The sequence below is a fragment of the Phocoena sinus genome, chromosome 2 (assembly GCF_008692025.1).
Source record: "Phocoena sinus isolate mPhoSin1 chromosome 2, mPhoSin1.pri, whole genome shotgun sequence".
NCBI classification, from domain to species: Eukaryota; Metazoa; Chordata; class Mammalia; order Artiodactyla; family Phocoenidae; genus Phocoena; species Phocoena sinus.
The window spans coordinates 151,250,146-151,273,193 of NC_045764.1; the positions used below are offsets into that span (position 1 = coordinate 151,250,146).

Here is a 23,048-nt window from a genome sequence, read left to right on the forward strand (position 1 = left end):
TCCTTTTTGATTTCTTCAGTGATCTCTTGGTTATTTAGCAATGTATTGTTGAGCCTCCCTTTGTTTGTGTTTTTTATGTTTCTTTCCCTGGAATTTGTTTCTAATCTCATAGTGTTGTGGTTGGACAAGATGCTTGATATGATTTCAATTTTCTTAAATTTAATGAGGCTTGATTTGTGACCCAAGATGTGATCTCTCCTGGAGAATGTTCCATGTGCACTTGAGGAGAAAGTGTAATCTGCTGTTTTTGGATGGAATGTCCCGTAAATATCAGTTAAATCTATCTGGTCTATTGTGTCACTTTAAGCTTGTGTTTCCTTATTAATTTTCTGTCTGGATGATCTGTCCATTGGTGTAAGTGAGGTGTTAATGTCCCCCACTATTATTGTGTTACTGTTGATTTCCTCTTTTATAGCTGTTAGCATTTGCCTTATGTATTGAGGTGCTCCTATGTTGGGTGCATATATATTTATAATTGTTACATCTTCTTCTTGGATTGATCCCTTGATCATTGCGTAGTGTCTGTCCTTGTCTCTTGTAACATTCTTTATTTTCAAGTCTATTTTATCTGATATGAGTATTGCTTCTCCAGCTTTCTTTTGATTTCCATTTGCATGGAATATCAATATCTTTTTCCATCCTCTCATTTGCAGTATGTATGTGTCCCTAGGTCTGAAGTGGGTCTCTTGTAGACAGCATATATATTGGTCTTGCTTTTGTATCCATTCAATGAATCTGTGTCTTTTGGCTGGAGCATTTAATCCATTCACATTTAAGGTAATTATCAATATGTGTGTTCCTATTACCATTTTCTTAATTGTTTTGGGTTTGTTTTTGTAGGTCCTTTTCTTCTCTTTTGTTTCCCACTTTAGAGAAGTTCCTTTAGCATTTGTTGTAGAGCTGGTTTGGTGGTGCTGAATTCTCTTAGCTTTTGCTTGTCTGTAAAGCTTTTGATTTCTCCATCGAATCTGAATGAGATCCTTGCTGGGTAGAGTAATCTTGGTTGTAGGTTCTTCTCTTTCACCACTTTAAATATATCATGCCACTCCCTTCTATTTGTAGAGTTTCCGCTGAGAAATCAGCTGTTAACCTTATGGGAGTTCCTTTGTATGTTATTTGTCATTTTTCCCATGTTGCTTTTAATAATTTTTCTGTGTTTAACTTTTGTCAGTTTGATTACTGTGTGTCTCCCGTATTTCTCCTTGAGTTTATCCTGCCTGGGACTCTCTGTGCTTGCTTCCTGGACTTGGGTGGCTATTTCCTTTCCCATGTTAGGAAAGTTTTCTTTTTTAAAAAAATTTTTTTTATTTACCTATTTATTTGGGGGCTGCTTTGGGTCTTCACTGCTGAGTGCAGGCTTTCTCTAGTTGTGGCGAATGGGGGCTACTCTTCGTTGTGGTGCACAGGCTTCTTATTGCAGGGCTTCTCTTGTTATGGAGTACAGGCTCTAGGCACGTGGGCTTCGGTAGTTGTGGCACTTGGGCTCAGTAGTTGTGGCTTGTGGGCTCTAGAGCACAGGCTCAGTAGTTGTGTTGCGTGGGCTCAGTTGCTCCACAGCATGTGGGATCTTCCTGGACCAGGGCCGAACCCGAGTCCTCTTCATTGGCAGGCAGATTCTTAACCACTGTGCCACCAGGGAAGCCTTAGGGAAGTTTTCGACTGTAATCTTCTCAAATATTATCTCAGGTCCTTTCTCTCTCTCTTCTCCTTCTGGGACCCCTATAATGCGAATGTTGGTGCATTTAATGTTGTCCTAGAGGTCCTTAGGCTGTCTTCATCTCTTTTCATTCTTTCTTTTTTAATTCTGTTCCACGGCAGTGAATTCCACCATTCTGTCTTCCAGGTCACTTATCCATTCCTCTGCCTCAGTTATTCTGCTATTGATTTCTTCTTGTGTATTTTTCATTTCAGTTATTGTATTGTTCATCTCTGTTTGTTTGTTCTTTAATTCTTCAAGCCCTTGTGAAACATTTCTTGCATCTTCTCGATTTTTGCCTCCATTCTTTTTCCGAGGTCCTGGATCATCTTCACTATCATTATTCTAAATTCTTTTTCTGGAAGCTTGCCTGTCTTCACTTCATTTAGTTGTTTTGTTGAGGTTTTATCTTGTTCCTTCATCTGGTACATAGTCCTCTGCTTTTGCATTTTGTCTATCTTTCTATGAATGTGGTTTTTATTCCACAGGCTGCATTATTGTAGTTCTTCTTGCTTCTGTTGTCTGCCCTCTGGTGGATAAGGCTATCTACCAGTTACTTTTTTTTTTTTTTTTAAAGCAGGAATGCTTTGGAAGGAAAGAAGAAAAGCTTTAAAAGTTTTCTTATTCCTGTGCTTCCCTGGTGGTGCAGTGGTTGAGAGTCCGCCTGCTGATGCAGGGGACATGGGTTCGTGCCCCAGTCCGGGAAAATCCCACATGCCGCGGAGCCGCTGGGCCCGTGAGCCATGACCGCTGAGCCTGCACGTCCAGAGCCTGTGCTCCACAACTGGAGAGGCCACAACAGTGAGAGGCCCGCGTACCGCAAAAAAAAAAACAAAAAAAATTTTCTTATTCCTTACATAGTCTCATATTTAAGCAGTGGTCATTTTTGCTATTTTTCTCAAAATAAATTAAGGATGCTTTGCTTTTATGTAGAAGGAAATCATAATGACTACAAATTTTTGGTTTATCCATGAAATGCATAATGGATGTTACATGAAAAAACAAACTCACCAAGAGTCCAAAATTAGTTTTATGTTCATGCCATCTTTTACTATATCTGCTAAGAAACGAAACTGATTGAGGATGTTGTTTTTTTTAATAAATTTATTTATTTTATTTATTTATATTTGGCTGTGTTGAGTCTTCGTTGCTGTGTGTGGGCTTTCTCTAGTTGCGGCGAGCGGGGGCTACTCTTTGCTGCAGTGTGCGCTCTTCTCATTGCGGTGGCTTCTCTTGCTGTGGAGCACAGGCTCTAGGCACACAGGCTTCAGTAGTTGTGGCGTGCGGGCTTAGTAGTTGTGGCTCGTGGGCTCTAGAACGCAGGCTCAGTAGTTGTGGCACACGGGCTCAGTTGCTCCGCGGCATGTGGTATCTTCCCAGACCAGGGCTCGAACCTGTGTCCCCTGCATTGGCAGATGGATTCTTAACCACTGCGCCACCACAGAAGCCCCTAAGAATGGTTTTGTTTTGGTTTTTTTGTTGCTCTACTTTTTAAATATCCTCTGGTGAAGGGTAACAAGTGGGAAATAAAATTTAAGGAAAGGTAGAAAATGCTGGAATAGTTAGGTATAATCAATCCCTGTATAATCACTGTTTTCCAAATTTGAGGTCTGTATCTGATTATATTTTCAAAAATCTCTAATAATCAAGGGTAACTAGGACAGTTTCCCTACTAGTTTCAAAACTAGAAAATGGATTTTAAAATAAGAGTACCAGTTCTGCAGCTGTTATGTGACCGTGAACAAATTGCTTACCGTAACTTCTCTGACCCTTTGTTTCTCCATATCTGGAAAGGGAGTACTGGGGGAATTCCCTGGCAGTCCAGTGGTTAAGACTCCATCCTCTCACTGCTGACGGCCCAGGGTTGATCCCTGGTTGGGGAACTAAAATCCCACAAGGGAGTATCACAGTATCTACTTCCATGAGTAATGGATGAGGAGGGAGATATATTGATAAAACCTCACTTATAAGTGCCTGACACTTCCACTGTAAGGACTCAGATGTTAAGCCATATTATTTGGAAAAAGTATTCCACATGCATTTGGAGGAGAACATTCTCTGTTCTAATCTTGGCCCTGCCACCTACTAGGTGTGTTACTTTTGTCTAATTGTTTACCTTCTCTAGACTTTAGTTGCCTCTTCTGTTAAATGGGGGTAACAATAGAACCTCCTTCAAAGGCTTGCTCAGGGTTAAGTGAGATAATACACATCAAGATAATGCAAAGACGTCTAAGCCCATGGCACATGGTGAGCATTCAGTAAGTGTTCGTGATTATGGTGAAAATGATGATGTTTCAATTAAGGGCAGCCTGGACAAAAGAGAGAAGATGTACCAAATCTGATATCTCTTCTCCTTCCCATTCACTAATCTCCAGCTATACTGTTTATACTAGACATGGTAAAGTATGTACCTTTTGTTTATTTTCCTGCTGTTCCACTATAAATTATTAATAAACCTCTTTTATGAGGTTTTTGTCGCAACTGACTGAGGCAGTAATTGGAGAATCTGTTAGTTTTCATAAAGACCTTTCCACTTTGTAGTATCTTTATAAGCTCCAAGCTCATGTCTAATTTGAAAAGCCTAATATTTAGTGCCAGGGGTCAGGGCAAGAAGGAGAAGGGCTCAGTATGGGACGGGGGTGAGTTCAGTCCTACAGGGAATCTGTTTGATCGTCCGAGAACCTGGCCTTTGTTGCCACTAGGTAGGGTGCAGGAAGAAGGGCAAGGCTCTTCAGAGGCCCTGGGGGCCAGAGAACACTGCCCTAATCTGCCACACTGTCTTCCCCACCCTTTCATCAGCGTGGTCTTTCTCCTCCCCTGGTGGTGGCAGAAGGGGGTCAGAATTGACAAGTCAAAGTTGGCTCCTGAGGCTTCCTCTGAATCTGGGGCCCCACTGGAGTGTGCAGTCTGAGTGTTTCGGCCCCCAGCCTCCATAGACACCAGAGATCACTCCTGACTTAGAGAAAGTGGCTTTCGTCACAAGAAAAATATTTGGGTCCTTTGGTGTGAAGACACAGTCCTGGGCTGTTGTCACTGAATTCTGTAACTAGGAATGAAGCACTATACTGTTACTAAAAATGACTTATTTTCTTTCAGAATTATCCGATTTTTTAAAAATCCAGAATTCTTCTATTTGTAAATGTCAAAATTGTTAGCTTCCTGGGACACTTCATAGGAGGACACTTTTCTTGGAATTCATATCTCCTCACTTCACTATTCCTTAGTGTCTCCTACTCAGCACCCTGCATTCAGCTTTGAGTACACCCCCTCTTTTCAGCATCCCCTGTACATCTCATTTGAAATGCTTCTTGAACCATCCTTTCTTTTCTGATTCCACCCTTTCCAGCCAGGTTTTAAGGTTATCACCTCGCACCTGTATTTTTCATAATAACTTACATTTTTTTCTTTTGGATTATAAAAGTAATACATGCCCTTTAGAGTGTGTGTCTGTGTATATGTTCATTTAAGGAAATTGCTTCTGCCCTCTGTACAGTTTCATATTGTGATTTTGTTTTTTAACTTGAGATATCAGCATGTTACTATATCACTAAGTATTCTCCAAAAACATTCTAATGGATACATAATATTCCCTTATATGTTCAGAGCAAAATTTATTTAACATATTTATTTAACATAATTTATTTAAATACTCTCAGCCATTTAGATCTTTCCTTTTTCAGTATTAAAATCAATGCTTGTTTTCGATTTCTATTCCCAGCATAGTGTAGTGAGTAAGAACGTGCGATTTGGAGTTTCAAAGACTATGGTTCAGATCCTGGTTCTGCCATTTATTCCTAGGCCTCAATTTCCTTCTTTGTGAAGTGGGGATTATAATAGTACTTGCCAATAGCATTATGACAGTTTGAATGAGATGCATGTAATATACTCGTTTATACAGAGCTTGGCACATTGTAAGTGCTGCTAAATGGTAACTGCTGTTATAATACTCACCTCATTAATGATCTGCAGTTTTTTTTTAGCGTAGTTCCTATAAGTTAGAGTGTAACATCAAAGTGTACAAATATTTTGATACTTTTAATAATATATTGCCAAATTTATTTGTAGAAAGATTGTACCAATTAATAGTCTCATAAATAGTGTAAGTACATATCTAATATCACCCTTGCCGTGGTTAGGTACTATATTTTTGGTTATTATTTATGTCAGTGTAACATACGAAAGTGTTATAATTTACATTTCTTTGATTGACAGTGGAAATGACTAGTTTTAATGGTTTAAATGGCTAATTATATTCCATTCTTGTAAATTGTTTATTGAAGTCGGTGCCCATTTTTCTATTGCCTGTGCATTTTTTTCTAAATCAGTGAGTTCTTTATATAGTAATTATTTATTATTAATAAATAAATAATAAAATATTATTAAATATTATAAATTATTATTTGTTAATAATAATTATTATTTAAACTAAAATTTATCGAGCATTTAGAACTTTCATATGACACAAGGGTCAGAAAGGCTAAGTAGTTTGCCTAATTCTTAGAACCTTGTGTGACACAGAGTAAATACTCAGTAAGTACTTGCTGTTTTTGTTATTAATCTTTGTATTTCACAGCACCTCGCATAGTATGGTGCTTTGCACATAGTAGGGGCAGAATAAATACTCGTTAATTTATATTGACACTAGCCACCCTCACCTGTGCTCTTGGATGTGCACAGATGCCAGCCTTTAATGAGTGCCTTTGTGGCAACCACTGTTTAAGCTCAGGTGGGTCAGCATCTCCTGGACTCTACATGATTTTCCCCATTATGATTTTAATGGTACTTTTCTAAAACTCTGTAAAATCAGGTTATTTCCCTCACTTCATTTCTAGGTAACAAACCTGAATTTGGCAAGTGGCGTCATAAACGGAAGCAGTGCTTCAACTCCCCACACACTTTGGCCTGTCATCAGTCCTAGTGGCCCAACATGGTCAATACAGTCAGACCCCCAAGCTCCTGAGAGCCACTCCGCCCCTCCTGGAAGCAGGTATGTAAAGGGCGATGGTGCCGGCATTTGGGTCACACAGGGGCAGCCTGGATGCTAAGCAAGTTATTCTCACTTTGAGTTCCCTGCACAGGCACCAGCAAGACAAGTGCCTTTCCCCTCGTGTCCTAATCCTCTGGTGCTTGAATATAGGGCCTCATTTCACTTGTAAGACAGTTTGTGGGCAAATCAAATGTAAAGGAAATTTCTGATACAGTTCAGCAAGTTCACTTCTGGGTGGAAGAGCAAGAATTTATACTATGCTTAATCCTTGCTCACAGTCAACATTTTTGTGTATTGACTTTTGCCATTTTCTCCTTGTCTCCTAATTCTTTTTTTGTACCTTGTATTACATTGTGTTTCAGTAACTTTGGACTCTTTTCTTTTGAAGCACATATTTTATATGTTTTTATGTAGGTTATCTAATTAAACTCAAACAGCCTCCCTGGACAATGTTCATTTGGAAAGTGGGAAGGAAATTCCCTTTATGTAGTTGAGCAAAGTGGCAGAGGATAGATCCAAATAGATTCTGGCCATAACGTCAGCAACTTCTGATTTAAAAAAGAAACCACTGTATTGGATTCTAGTCTCGATCTGTATTTCAAGTTCCCCTGTACAAAAAACGTAAGAAGAAACAGATTCCCAGTACATCTTGCTTTAGTGGCTATTAAATATGGGGTTAATTGCATCTGTCCCTGAGTCAGATGAGCTAGAATGGAATGTGACTGTTACAATGAAGTATTCCAACCAGCTGAGATATTGTTCCCTCCAATAAAGACACTGTGCCACAGGTGTCCCACCAGCTCCCTACCCCAGGCCAGCACATCAGCCTCTGCCAACCAGCCACCTCTTTGGATGCTGCCCTGCCCTGAGGTTGGAGGGGTGACCGAAGGCTTGGGCATGGAGGAAATACCTAATTGTTGTTCAAGTATCTGTTGGTGTTAGAATGATTACTTAAGGAACTAATTTGGGAAGCAGAGACTCTGCCCAGGAAGCAAGATAAACATAAGCGCATTACATCATGCTCTGGTACGGTGTCTTTCATACCAGTGATCATTGTGGTCAAGGGTGAAAAGAATCATCTCAATTTAGAATAATGAAGAGTTGAAGACCAAGAGGCAGGACTTTTGAAGACAGGACATCCTCCCACACTATTCTCTTCATAGGAGAAGTCTGTCCTTTGGTGATTTATGATTCCAGAGTAACCGCATTCCTAAAACATAAGTCGTAAAAAAGAAATTCTGTTTATACCACAGAGCTTTATTTTCCATATAAAATATTTCCAAATATTCCATTTTCATTTTACAATCAGAGGCTTGTTTCTATGGAAAACACTTTCTGTGCAATCTTGGATATATTGTCTATATGACAAGGCTGCAACCGTTTTCCATACGGTAAGCAAAATGTCAAGACTATACATTTTGGAAAAATAGTTTTAGCTTTTTTTTTTTTTTTTTTTTGGCTGCACCACAGGGCATGCGGGATGATGAGATCCCCAACCAGGGATCAAACCCGTGCCCCCTGCAGTGGAAGCTCGGATTCTTAACCACTGGACTGCCAGGGAAGTCCTGAGTTTTAGCATTTTTCATACTTGTGTTTGGAATAAAAATTATGGCTGGGTTTTGAGCCTTCTCTTGGTGACACCTTTTAATGCCGAGACACAGAAAGATGAAGGGGTCCATCAAGGTCAGAGGCAGGACCTAGGGTGCAGTGCTGGGAGTGACCTTCTCCCAGCCAGACTGTGCTCATGGGCTGTGGTAGAATGCCACATGATACGATCGACTTCAGAACCACTGGCACCAGGAAGTAGCACCTGCAAAGCCCCCTGGTCTTTCCCTTTGGGGGTTAGTTGTACCCATAACAGCCGTCTCTTCACCTACTCTTCAAGCTCGAGGGTCAGTTCTCTGGCCCCATTCTAGTCCAGGGTAGCCCTGGAAAATCTCCTTTCCCCCCAACCCCCAACACTGTGCAACCTCTGGTTGCCATGACAGCCTGCAAGCTCAGCTTGGGAGTTCCAGTTCCATGTGGAATTCCCAGAGATACCCACCCTAAAGAGCCTTAAATGAATTCTCAGAGGTCCTTTCAGAACTGACTATGACATGGGCCCCAGCCAGCCCTCCCTCAGGCATTCGCTCTGTCCCATGCCCCAGTTTCTTTATTTACCTGGTAAGTCACTGTTTTGTGGATATTTAGTCTCTTGTTGTTCCTTCCTTAGAAGTAAGGGTGACTAAGTTTAATGAATAAGGGATTAGTAGCTTAGAGATGTGAGTTTTATTACTGAGTTTTACACTAAGTGACCCTAAACTATTCATTTAATCTTTTTATTGGATAAACATACTTATGTGTAAACTGGCCTGTTTTGGGAGCTTTTAGGTTGTTCTTAAAGCACTTTGATCTCCCTGGAAGTGGGTGCTAAGTAAATAACATGTCCTCTTACTTGTACATCTACAAAAGCATCAGTGGATTCCAGTGCTGATAAATTCTCATAATTCACTCAACCAGGGGCTGTCCTGTAAACAGTAAAAAGATGTAAAGAGAATCCAATGCTGGCTGTACTTTTCATCTGCATCTTGGAGGATTCAGTGACTTGGTAGCCACAGGAATGAAAACTGGTGACTCACAAGAACTCAGCAAATAGTGTTATTTTTCATTTCCCTGTGGCGTTGCTATTGTTCTCAATTTTATGGATCACACAAGTTTTCACCAGACAACCTTGTTCTTCCCCCGCTGTTTGGAAACCACCCCACATGTAGCCCAGGGCTGTCGTCTCCCATTGGGTCAGTGTGAGCTCAGCCCAGCTCCTCAAATCCCTCGGTTCCTTTGGTCTGTCTGGAGTCCCTGTTGGAGCTTTGTTGTGGGAGAGGAAGGCAGAGAGCCCACGCCTTGCCCAGACAGTCTGAGGCCTGGCCGTGGAGCTTGCAGTTCCCTAGACACTCGGAGTTGGACTTGGCCAGCCATTCCTCTGTTGTTACTTTTCAGAGGTAATAAGTGAGATTAATTGCAGGCCATTCTCCAGAAGAGAATGTAGTCAGGGCCAAATACAGTCACATGTTTAGAAGCCTGAGGTGTGCCTTCGAGCAAGGCCAATTGAGAATTATACAATCTGGCCTCCAGGATGCAGGTACCGAATGTCCGTGACCTCTTTTTTCTTAAAGGGATTGTATTTGATTTCTAGATGCTGATACCTGGGTACTAAGCTTTTCTTTAGCCAATGAAATGGGTCGGGTTTTTCAAGCTGCCTTTTAATTATCTGTTTTTCTGGGTACCCGGGGAATTGTTAGGAGCTGAGATTGATGTGCAGAGGCATCTCCTCATTACCGCCAGCCTTGCACAGAACTGGACCATGTCAGGGAGGAGCATTTTCTAGGTGAGGAGAGCATCTTTCTTTGGGAGACCTGGAAGGGTTACTGTAAAGTTCTGGCTGCTGCTTGGAATGATTTGGGAAGGACAGGGCCTCAGACGGCTTGGCAGGAACCTGAGGCTCTGTTTTTTTCCAGTCCAGCCCTTCCTCGTGGATCGAGCTGTCAGGGAATCCCACGAATGTCTGGCTTCTGCCCCTTTGAATGTTTTTCCAGCATTTGTCATTGAATTATTTTTATCCATCTCTGGTTTTTTCACACATGCAACCTGGGGATTTATCTGTTCCTCGATGTTAAAGGTGAGGGAGGTTGAAGGCACAGTCATGAGTTTGTTCTTTCTTTCTGTGACAGGGCAAGACATCGTGGGCCTAGGCTGTGTGGCCTGGTAGCCTCTACTCTGGAAAACAGCTGTATGTCAGAACTTTAAATTCTGTACTGGGGAATGGGATACAATGAAGCCCCAAATCTTGGAAAATTGGGTGATATTTCATGTCACCTTGTTCCTCTGCCCTCTTACTCTTTAGTTATAAATTATAGTCTGGTACCTTTCTTTACATAATTTTTTGAAACAGATTTTCAGAGATTCTGATACCAGTTTAACTAATACTTTTCTCCCTTGTTTTAGATTATTTCTTTTTCTAAAAAAATACTTATTTTTTTATTTATTTATTTTTGGCTGCATTGGGTCTTCGTTGCCGAGCGCAGGCTTTCTCTAGTTGCGGCGAGCGGGGGCTACTCTTCATTGCGGTGCATGGGCTTCGCATTGCGGTGGCTTCTCTTGTTGCAGAGCACGGGCTCTAGGCGCGCAGGCTTCAGTAGTTGTGGCTTGCGGGCTCTAGAGCGCAGGCTCAGTAGTTGTGACGCACGGGCTTAGCTGCTCCGCGGCATGTGGGATCTTCCCGGACCAGGGCTCGAACCTGTGTCCCCTGCATTGGCAGGCGGATTCTTAACCACTGCGCCACCGGGGAAGTCCTAGCTTATTTCTCACGAATGATTCAGGACTCTGACTTCCCATCTTTTCATTTTCAGTTCTCAGAAATATTGAGTTTATTTTCTTTAATAAAACATGTTCTGTTCATTTTCTATGTGTCAGGCATTGTGTTAGCTGCTGGGAGTAGCGACAAATAAGACAGAATCGTCCCCAGTCTCCCAGAGTTTACTGTCCAGGATGTATCTTCTATGCTGTCGGCGTAGTGCTGAGCGCTGGGTAGGGTCTAAAAGACTGAAGACCTGGTGTTGGATCACTAAGAGGTTACTGTCTAACAACGAGAAGGAGCCACATACACATGGAACAGTTAGGAAACAGTGTTGGGCAGCATATAACAAAAAGATTTAAATTGTGTGACCCAGGCAATTAGAAGAAAGAGAATCAAGAAGAGGGTGTAAGGATTTAACCCTGTCACCAGCTACAACATGGCTGAACCTTGAGGACATAATGCTAAGTGAAATGAGCCAGTCACAAAAGGACCAATACTGTATGATTCCACTCCTATGAAGTATCTAAAGTCGTCTAAATTGTAGAAACAGAAAGCAGAAAGGTGGTTGCCAAGGGCTGGGGGAGTAGAGGAGGGGGAGTTAGTGTTTAACGGCTATAGAGTTTCTAACTTGCAAGATGAAAAAGTTCTAGAGATCTGTTGCACAACAGTGGGACTGTACTTAACACTACGGAACTGCAGTCATAAAAATGGTTAAGATGGTAACTTTAAAGTTATACTTTTTTTTTTAACCACAATAAAAAGAGAATAGGAGGAGGAGTGTGTGAGGTTTTAAAAGAGAGCCCCATAGTTCTGCAAAAATTATTCAGCGACCAAAATGCTAAGGCTTTGTTTCCATTTTCTTCCTCTGTTTAGGGGAATTATTCTGAAACTAGTCCTTTAAATGTTTCTATTTCTTTAAAAGTATGTTTACTTTATTTATTTATTTATTTTTTTGCGGTACGCGGGCCTCTCACTGTCGTGACCTCTCCCGTTGCGGAGCACAGGCTCCAGACGCGCAGGCTCAGCGGCCATGGCTCACGGGCCCAGCCGTGGCGCGGCATGTGGGATCTTCACGGACTGGGGCACGAACCCGTGTCCCCTGCATCGGCAGGCGGACTCTCAACCACTGCGCCACCAGGGAAGCCCAGTATGTTTACTTTATAGGAAAGGAGGCCATCAACCCCTGTTAAGAAGATGGCGGAGTATAGTGAAAAGAGAAGGGACTTCAGGGTTTGCCTTCCTGAGTGTATGACCTTGTGCGAGTTGCCTAGCTTCTCTGAGCCACAATTTCCCCATCTGCTTAAAAGTGCAGATAATAATACCTACCTCATTCAGTTGTTGTAAGATTTAGTAGAGTTGTGCATGTGAAAGTAGCCAGTATAGTGCCTGGTTTTGGTGTAGGTTCTTGATACCACTTAGTTCCCTTTCCAGGAAAAAAAAAAAAAAAAAGGAGAAACTTAAAATTGGACTTGCTTGGGATGTGGGATTGCTACACTCCGTGTTTTAGTATCTGGTTTAGAGGAAACTGGCCATCAGCCATATGCAGTGCACTCCTGGAGCTGGATCGCAGAGATGTAGCCTTTCCAGCTGAGGAAGGGCCATCAGAGTGGGGCCCACAGGAGACTCTTCCTTTTCTTTGACCCCTTTGTTGAAGGGTGACTTCTTTCTACTTAACAGGCCCTTCCTCTCTGCTATCTTCTTCTGAATGTTGAAATTTCCATTGCGGCTCAATGTTCCAGCCAGTAAACACTCATATTTTCCATCCATCCTGGGGGTCGAGCTTTGGGAGAGCTTTCCTCTGGAGGAGTTTGGAGCTTATAATTTTGTACTTTATCCTGTTATATAAACAACACTCTGTAGCCAAAGTGCACAATCACAAAAAGAAACCACTTTTGGGGGGCCTAAAAACAAAAAGAAACTCTTTCTTGTTCAGAGTTCTGTAGAAGTGCTATTTCTCTCATCCTCCTTCCTTCCCATAAAACAAAGTTTACCTGACCTTCTTCCTCCTGAGTCTTAGCTCTTAACCACTCCTTCCCCTTGAGAAAAACGCTTCTCTGGCACACGGGTGATAAAGGCCTGAACTTCTATCTGAAATTCCTCTGCTTCTTTTCTCACTCAGCCAGACACATAACCTCTCAAGGGTTATGCTCTGTGTCAGTTCAAGCTCTGTGACAGATTCTACAGTTCCACCTTCACCAAGAGAGCTGAGTGCTGTAGGTGTTTGTACCAAGGCCAGAGTCACTGGACTTCTGCCTGTTGAAGGAATGTTGGTAAACTTTGGAAGTGTGTCAGAGATCGCTGGCTGGACATCATACCAAGGCCTAGGCAAAGTAAGTTAGGGAATGTTTGGGCCTAGTATCAGGAGTGGAAGACGGGGGTCTTTTCTTATCTGCAAGCCAGAATAAAATGCAGCTTGCTTTGTGGTTTGCCAGTGTAGCATTTTTCCAGTTCCGTTTGCCTTCTCCCCTCCCTCTCAACGCATTAAAGATAAACTACCTTATATACATTTCCTCAGGATTAACACACACACATGCACACTCGGACACATACACACAGAGTCATTGTTAGAGGCAAGACTCTGTCTTATTTAGCTGTTCACTTTGTAATTTGATATCCATCCACAATTGATGATTATTTTGGTTTTAAGAGGACCGAATGACAAAAATCCATGTACAAGCTGAGTGAGACTCCTTTTCTAGAATTAGGGAATTTTATCACAGTTACTTAGTTCATAATTCAGTTTAATTCTCACATGGTTTTTCTGTCATCTTCTATCTTTCCAACATAGCTGTTTACCAGCCCTAAAAGAGTTTGGAAAGAACCACAGTGGTGAAGAAACACTATATCTTTCTTTCTGACTCTTGTAGAGAAACACTGATGATCCATTTTTAAAGCTTACTTAATGTTGACTCAACAAATTTAGGACAACCAGCTGGCTTCACTGAACCTTTAGCTAAAGACCTCATCCTACCCTCCTGCCCGTCTTTCTGCTGAAAGACTCTCAGCATATATTACTGACCGAGTACAGCTAAAATATCAATGCTTTTTTTTTTTTAAGTCCTAGGATTTAAGAGGCTAAAAGGAAAAAAATCTTCCTGTACCTATATTTTAATAAAAGAAAACAATAGACTCATACGGTCTGAAAAGGAGTACAGGTTCTCTCGTCCCTGCAGCCCTTTTGAGGAGCAAAATTTTGGTGTAAGTTCTGGTTTTGGTGTAGTTTCCTGATAACTCTTGGTTCCCTTTTCAGAAAAGAGAAAAACATAAAAAATTAGACTTGCTTCGGATACGGTATTGCTACACCACTGAGTTCAGATACAACTGGCCATCACTTACATGCACTGTCATATCGTATCACGGTGACAAGTGACAAAAGCAGTTATACCTAATCACAATGCTCAGGTTTACATTATTTGTTTTTATAGTGAAGTAAGGATCTATATATTAAAATTTTGATTATAAGCTATTAAAATGCTCCTAAGGAAAAATAAGAGGAGCTAAACTTAAAAGGTAACATTTTAATATGGAGCCAAGTGTTCTTTGGGAAATGCGAGTAGGGCTAGAGTGAGAGAGGCAATATATGAGAGCTTAGGAATTCAAAATGTCACATCATGTGGCAGGCCCACGTGTTAGTAACAAGTAACAGTAGAACTCTTGTCCTAATTGGACCATTCTTATGCTTCAGAGGCAATAAAGGGGTGTTTTTTGGCTTTCATGAATTATCAGGCTAAGACTTGTATTAATTTGGCTTCAAAGTCAATAATCAATGCCACGTTTTGCCTGGTTTTTTAAAAGAAGTTTTACTATCTTTCTGTAATGAAAATGAAATATGGGTGCATCTCAGTAAAGTGACTATAATCTAGAAGGCTTTAGATGAGAAAATTAGGCTCTCTGGCACCACAGGTAAGGAAACCATAAGGGGGGTGGGTAATAAATAGGTTGTACCTAAAGGCTACAGGAAATCAAATTATGTTCTTGTGAAACTGGGTTGCACCAAGCAAAACTGAGCAGATGAAAAAATCTGTCTATATTATTTGTATTCTCAAATATCTTGCTAGCTGCTTGAACCCAACACTGACATTTGAAATACAAGACCCTAAGAGAAGAGTTTTTTTACCTTCTTCACCAAATATTTAGTATATTGAAATACTTGAAAAAGAAGAAAGGTGAAACTGGTAATAAGTAATGTTCCAGCTGGAAAATGGCTTCATCTGGTAGTTGTTAAAACAATGTTATCCTAAAAAAGTTAGCATGTTACTGAATATCTCCTAAATGCAAGGCATGGGGCTCACTCTGAAGGAGGTAATAGACAGGGTCTCACTCTGTCTGGAGGAAAGTTAATAGTCACTTAAGTTACTAATGCAAGTATTGTAAGGCAATATGTACTTAATTGTTGACGAAGAGGATTATGCTGTTAAGTGGTACAAGTTCAGAGGAGAAATTGATCACTCTGACTCGAGAAAGTGGCAAAACCTTCACGGAAAAGAAAGGTGTGTGAGCTGACCCTGGAAGGGCAGCTGGGGCTTGGGTAGGCAGAGAGGCTAAAATGAATCAATCAAGAGGTAACTGCACATTTACTTTGTGCTCCGTGCTTTGCGAGGATCTATGAGAGGATCAAGAAGTGTGCTCCACAGTCCTGTAAGTTAGAGCTGACACTCAGCAGGGCGGTGTAGAGAATACTGCCCTGGAAGTTTGCTTATTTTTGGCATGTGAAATATAGAGCGAGTGTTAGAGCTGACACTCAGCAGGGCGGTGTAGAGAATACTGCCCTGGAAGTTTGCTTATTTTTGGCATGTGAAATATAGAGCGAGTGATTAAAGGGGGGAGGGCATATGGACTCAGTGGAGCTCGCGGTTTAGAAAAGGTACTAAAGAAGGGTGGAAATCTAAGGCTCTGCAGAGGAAGGGTTTAAGGTAGAGTTTAAATACATCCTAGATTGTATACAGGCTGCAGACTCCTGCAGAAAAGGAGAGGAAGAAAAAGAGAGATAATGTACAAGGTGTTTAAGGCATTTTCAAGGGAGAGTGAATGGGAACCAGTCCAGCTGATAAAATGCATTAGTCAAAACACTTTGAGTTTTGGGGGTTTTTTTTTGTAAATTTATTTATTTATATTTTATTTTTGGCTGCGTTGGGTCTTCGTTGCTGTGTGCGGGCTTTTCTCTAGCTGTGGCGAGCGGGGGCTCCTCTTCGTTGCAATGCACGGGCTTCTCGTTGCAGTGGCTTCTCTTGTTGCAGAGCACGGGCTCTAGGCGCGCGGGCTTCATTAGTTGAGGCGTGCGGGCTTCAGTAGTTGTGGCGCACGAGCTTAGTTGCTCCACGGCACGTGGGATCTTCCCCGACCAGGGCTTGACCCCGTGTCCCCTGCATTGGCAGGCGGATTCTTAGCCACTGTGCCACCAGGGAAGTCCCGAAACACTTTTGAGTTTTAAGTGATAGAAGCTGAAATCATGCTGGATCCTAACTGTAAAGGCGATTTTTCAGTTCATACAACTAAAAGGTCTAGAAATTGATGTTGGGGGCTTATGAAGCATCATTAATCATACTTTCTACTTGTCTCCAGGTCTTGCCTCCACAACTAAATGAGAAATTATAGAAAAATATCAAAGATAGCAAAATACCAACTTTATTGCTGATAAAGATAAATTGGAGAATACATCTTGGGAATATGGTACAATTCTACCTTTCATGGCTAATTCTTTCTCATTTGTCTTATTTATTCTAAAGATTTTCTTTGTTGATATTTTGTTAATTTTGATAATTAAAACAAAATTTTTAAGGAAGAAATAAAAAGACCTTCTAATGTACCACAAAAACAAAAAATAACTTGGCCTGATTTTCAAGGTGAATATCTGTATTTGGCCCCAATCTACCTTTCCAGTTTTATTCTTCACACATTTAGTTCCAGCCAAACTCTATGGATCAAAAATAGTACATTTTCCCATCACTACATCCTTATACCATTCTGTAGCACTTATCCTATTAATTTACTATAATTACTTCACGAAAGTGTAAGTTGTCTTATTCACTGTTGTATCCCAGTGCCTTGGTAAACAGCAGACACTTAAACATAAAGAACAAATATTAAGTAAAAGAATGAGGGAATGAACAGACCCCCCTGCTCCTCACCTGTATGTTTACATGTTCAAACCCTTTTCTCCTACAGGGCTCAGCTCAGCTCAGCCTTTCTGCAACCTTCCCTGATGACATCCCAAGCAGATGTCATTAGGCTTTCTCTTCCTTCTGTTCTTCATCCCCTGGGCTCATGTTCCTAAAAGATGTAATTCAGAGGAGGCTCTGGCTAAATGCACAGTTTTAATTCCTAGAGAATGAATTTTTGTGGCTCTTCCTATCCTAGTGATCTGAAAACTAGAGAAAAAAAGCCCTGTTTCTTCTCCACTGAAGTTTTTTTTTTCCTTTTTTATTTTTATTATTTTTATTTTTTAACATCTTGATTGGAGTATAATTGCTTTACAATGGTGTGTTAGTTTCTGCTGTATAACACAGTGAATCAGCTATACATATACATATATCCCCATATCTCCTCCCTCTTGCATCTCCCTCCCACCCTCCCTATCCCACCCCTCTAGGTGGAGCTCACACAGCTGCTTTCCCAAGTCATCAGGTCCTTATTCTTCTCCTTTGAACCCTATTCAGTTCTTTCTAGTTATCCAAGATTGAAAGTGCCCTACAAGCAAAAGACCCTTTGCATTTGGGGGGGGGGGGGCGTGCTGTTGGAAGAGGCAGGGTGTGGAAGAAGAGGAAAAGGCAGAGACCCTTCTTTTTACCCTCCTTCTCCCCACCCCACCTAACCCTCAGGAGTCTTGAGAGCCACTCCTAGAAGGTGCTTAAACAGCCCAGTCAGTATAGGATGACTATCTCTTTACTCCAGCCTTTTAACATTGGTTGACCAATAAGTCATGGTGTGTACTGAATATGTGTGATATTTCAAATTTTTGGTGTTCTCTACAGTAGTTCCTCTCTCCTCACTGTCCTTTATTTGATAGACTTATAGTCGGCCTTCGGTATCCACAGGTCTGCATCCACGGATCAAAATATTTAGAAAAAAAAATTTCAGAAAGTTCCAAAAAGCAAAACTTGAATTTGCTATAGTCCAACAACTGTTTACATAGCATTTACATTATATTAGGTATTAGAAGTAATCTAGAGATGATTTAAAGTATATGGGAGGATGTGCGTAGGTTATACGCAGATACTGTGCCATTTTATATAAGGGACTTGAGCGTCCTTGGATTTTGGTATCCACGGGGGTCCTGGAACCAATCCCTTGCACATACCAAGGGACGACTGTACTGGCCTCCCCTACCTGGGTGGCTAGTATGGGGAATGCATAATGTCAGGCCACCATCTCCCTGCTCCAAGTTCTAATATCTGTTTACCTCTGCTATGACACATACCACTCCTCTTTGTATTATTGTTGTTTGTATACTTGTCTTACCTCCTGTATTAGATTGTAAGCTTTTGAGGGTCAGAGACTGAGTCTTACACATCATTATGTCCTTACACTTTCTTGTACAAAGTGCTCAGTAAATGTTTGGTGAATAAGTGGCTAGATCAGTGCCGTCCAACATGGTAGCCACAAGCCACGTGTGGATTTTAAATTTTTAAATCAATTAAAATTAAATAAAATGAAAAGTTCAGTTCCTCAGTCATACTAGCCACATTTCGAATACTCAAAAGCCAGATGTGGCTCGTGGCTCCCATATTGGACAGTACAGGACAAAATGGTTGTCCCAGAAGATTCAAAGATGTGTAGAGACCCAAACTTGGTCAGTGGAAAAAAAAAAAAAAAGAAGTACAAAGTAAGGCATATTCTTGATTATCCTCTTAGGCTCTTTTGTAGCTGTCAAGCCTCTTTTGTTTAGATCTAGAGATTTACCACAGATGCTGTTCTTAAACTAATTTGTGGTACTGGGAGGGGCATATTTTAATGCCTTGGGAACCTCAAAAGCTCAGAGCTTCTGAATTACTAGTGTCTAACCAATCAGAGCTGGGCTGGCTGAGAGGAAGGGATTTTTAAAGCAGATCCTAGCGTTACCATTTTATTTTCTGAGATATGCTCATGACTAGATACTGGGGAGAGGTCTTGCTTCCCTACACTTACCTAGCCGCCAGCCCCCCACCTGCTTGGCTGGCAGTTCTGACTTGGCTTATAGAGCTGCTATAGCCTATAGCTGCTATAGCTTATAGCCTGCTTGGCTATAGACCTGGGGAACAGAGCCAAACATGCGGAAGTGGTTACATGTACCAGCTCCCAGGGAAGCTGTGGGCTAGCAGGGAGAGTGGGTGGGGTCCTGCCTGATGGCTTTTCAAAGAAGCCAAATCTTTGAAGTTTTGTTTTAGCAGCTGCCAGGTATGCTGTTTCAGCACTTCACAGACTCTCTCACTGTGTTCCCATATCACATTTTTTCTTTACTATATGTGCATAGTATATACACAATGGAGCTTGGTTGTTGGGAGGGTAAATATAAAATTGTGGAGTAAGGTGCTAAACACAACCCGCTTTTTCTTTTTTTCTTTGACTCTGCTGTGAAATAGCCACTTTTAATGCTCCCTTTTCCCTTTCTCAGCTCTGATCTTTTCTGATCACCTGCCAAAGGAGAGGCAAACAGAGTCCTCTTCTATTTGAGAAAATAGTAAGTTTTGAAAAACTGGAGCTCCTACATTTCTCTGATGAATTAGAGCATCATTCTGAGAATAGAACATCACCCTTTTCCAAAAGAACAGTTGACATCCCCCAACAAGCAACCCTGATACTTTCAGACTTGGAGTAAATTTCTTGAATGTAGATCTTGTGCACCACTGGATCCTCAGCATTTAGGGCAGTGTCAACCATAAGTATTTGTTAAATGATTGCACTTGCAGCTGCTAAGCTGGTGGGGGAAGGACTGGGTAGGTAAAGCACCCCTCTAAAGCCCACACTCCGAGCGTTCTCTGCTTCCTTGCTTCTTTGCTTAGATAGTCCCTTTCTCCTATCCAGTCTACAGTTAACTCAGACCTTTTCCAGCGCCCCCAAATCTGCTCCTTCCTCTGAGCTCCACTCTTTTTTGAGTATAGTATATACTCCCCTGAGTAATCATCTTCTATGCCTTTGTTCTTGATCTCCTGAACTGTAAGTCTGTTAAAGGCACAGACTATGTTTTATTCCTACCCAAAGAACCCTGGAGCGGGAACAGGAAGACCTAGGTGCCAATCCCCGGTCCACCTGGAACTTCCTGACTGGAGGTAAATCATTTGACTGAACTTAAGCCTAATTTTGCCAGGTGGGAAGCAAGGGTGCTCGGATTGTCATGGGAGTTCAATGAGATCATCTACATGAACATGCTTTGTAAACTACAAAGTACTACACAAGACTAGGTCTTTTCAGTATTAATAATACTTATTATCACTGTAAAATAGTAATGTTTGTTTACGCTGCTGATGATACAGAGACTAATCTCTCCCAGAGTTGAGGTAAATCACAAGCTCAATCCCCCATTACTCAGCTTGGCACAGGTTTAAAGCATTAAATGGTCCATTCCAGGCACTCTCTGTCATCACCTCTCTTTCAGTCTGCAGGTTCTTCTTTTCAGACCTGTGGGGTCATTGTTTTTCTTACTAGTCTCCCCCTTTTTTCTCCTCTCAGGTTCAGGCTGAGCTCTCTTTTTTAACCCCCTCAGTTCTTAAAGAACCAAACTCATCCCATCCCATTTCCCAGTTTTGGCTGGAATTGCCTTGCTGGTGGATCCTTCTCTCCTCAGTGTGGCCATCCGCTTCCCATCGCTCTGCCCATCAACAGCACTGGGCCCCGTCATCATCCTCCCCCTGTCCAGCCCCCCATCTTCATCCTCAGCTTGGCTCAGCACCCCTTCCTGTTTTCCTCTCCCTTCCCTTGCTTTTCTGCCAGGCTGTATCCCTTTAATCCTCCCTTTCCATTTATCTCATCCTGCATTTTCTTTCTTTCTCTAGGCTCAGACCTTCCATCCAGAAAGGATGTTCCCCCTTTTAAGACTCTGTTTGGTGCATTTCCATGTACCTCTCACCCTGTCCCTATCACCTTAAGGCATCTCCTTCTCAGAGAAAAGTAGATTAAAAAAGCACTGCCATTTTTTTTTGTTGTTCTATCATATGGCTTCAGGAGGTCCAAATTCTTTTACTTTAAAATATCTACACTCTCACATTTAAATGTTGTGACCTAGTGTTTGAGAGCAGGTATTCTATACAGGCAGACCAATTTGGATCCCTCCCCTTTTTAGCCACTTACTAGCTATGTTGCTTAGGGCAAGTTCTTTCAACCTACTGTACTTATGCCTAATTCGGGGCTTCCCTGGTGGCGCAGTGGTTGAGAGTCCGCCTGCCGATGCAGGGGACACGGGTTCGTGCCCGGGTCCGGGAAGATCCCACATGCCGCGGAGCAGCTGGGCCCGTGAGCCATGGCTGCTGAGCCTGCGCGTCCGGAGCCTGTGCTCCGCAACGGGAGAGGCCACAACAGTGAGAGGCCCGCGTACCGCAAAAAAAAAAAAAGCCTAATTCCTAGGGATGTCCTAAGGAGCAAATGAAAATTAAATGACATAGGAAAGCATTTTTACAGGGCCTGCCTCTGTAAATGAGAATTACTGTAAACCTGTCCACATCATCTAATCCATACCCTGTTTTACAGGTATGAAAAATTGAGACCTAGAGAAGTAAGTGGATTGTGCAAATTCTCATGCCTACCTGGTGGTAAAGCAAGGTTGAGAACCTACTTCTAATTCTCAGCCTGATGAGTTTTCCATTTGATTCCTCTAACTTCTCAAAGGGTTATTTGTTCTAGTTTCCCTTCTTCAGGTGGAACATAGGACTACTCCAGAGAGAGGAGTGTTCACTTCTTCATGCATTTGTTCATTCAGCAAACACTGCATGACTGTGACATTGCCAGGCTTTGAGTGGACAAAGACCAGAATGATGACCAGCCTTAAATTGTTGGTCCAGTGAGTAAGAAATAGTCGTTGTGAAGAATAGTCACAGTACCAAAAACATGCCAGTGAAGGCATCTTGAGACCTCGAGAAATAAGCTCTATCGGAGGAAGACTGGAGTAGACTTTGCAGAGGACGGATTATTGTTTTTTAACTAAGTGAGCATCACAGAGCCTTGTGTGAAGACAGGGAGGTATGGAAGAGCATGCCTGAGTGCACCATTGTGGGAGCATGGCGTGCACGTAGGGGAGGGTTGAGGATGAGATGGAAAAGTTCAAGTGCCTGATATGCCATGTTAAGGGGATTTTATCCCATTATCTGCCCTTTTAATTAATGTCAACCAAAGAATTCAGCAGTGTTTTGAGTTTGGGTTTTTTTTTTTTTTTTAACATTTCTGGGTTTTCATATGTACTACTTCCATAGTCTTTCCCTTCCGCATTCATATCTGGCAAATTCTTTGTGTCATTCTGGATCAAGCCCAGTTCCGACCCTTACTCTGTGCACCTTCTACTGCCATCCCACATGGAGTCTGCCTACTTGCCTGTAGCTCTGTCATTTCCATTATATTACAGATTTTCATGTCTTTCCCTTACCACCTCCTTAGAAGTCCGAACTTATACATCTTTATATTCCTATCTCTTAATGTGGCATCTGACACATAGTATCCACTAATTTAATGTATGCCAAATGAATTTCAATATCTAGATTCATAATCACAGAGCAGACTTCCACCTAGGCAGCTCTTTTACTAATACCTATCTTGGGTACCACAAAAATTTAGGTGGATTAGGTTAAGACTTTCTTCTTTAACCAGCCACAACTCAACGTGCTTGCCATCTTTAGGATTTGAGCTTTGGCTGCCTCTAGACAAGAACTCTAACACTGAGCTGGTTAAAAACCTGCTGTGGGAGCAGTTGTCACCTGTTTTACACTTGAAACACACTTCCACATACTAGGATTTTCCTCAACACACTTTAAGGAGTTAAAAGACTCAAAACAGTGCTCAACCAGGTGAATTCCACATGGTGGAATCAGTTTTAAAGTAGAGTAATGTCTCACAGTGTCCATTAAGCTGCT

The 23,048-nt window shown here is 41.7% G+C and overlaps 1 protein-coding gene across 6 annotated transcripts in view; it reads left to right on the plus strand.

Annotated features, from left to right (window-relative positions):
• Positions 1-23,048, plus strand: part of TTLL5 (tubulin tyrosine ligase like 5) — a 317,335-nt gene that overhangs the window by 154,120 nt on the left and 140,167 nt on the right. For all 6 annotated transcript variants that reach the window (XM_032622071.1, XM_032622067.1, XM_032622068.1 and 3 more), the window contains one exon: positions 6,529-6,683. In XM_032622071.1, coding sequence (XP_032477962.1) covers positions 6,529-6,683 — 155 coding nt within the window. The remainder of the gene's footprint in view (positions 1-6,528; positions 6,684-23,048) is intronic.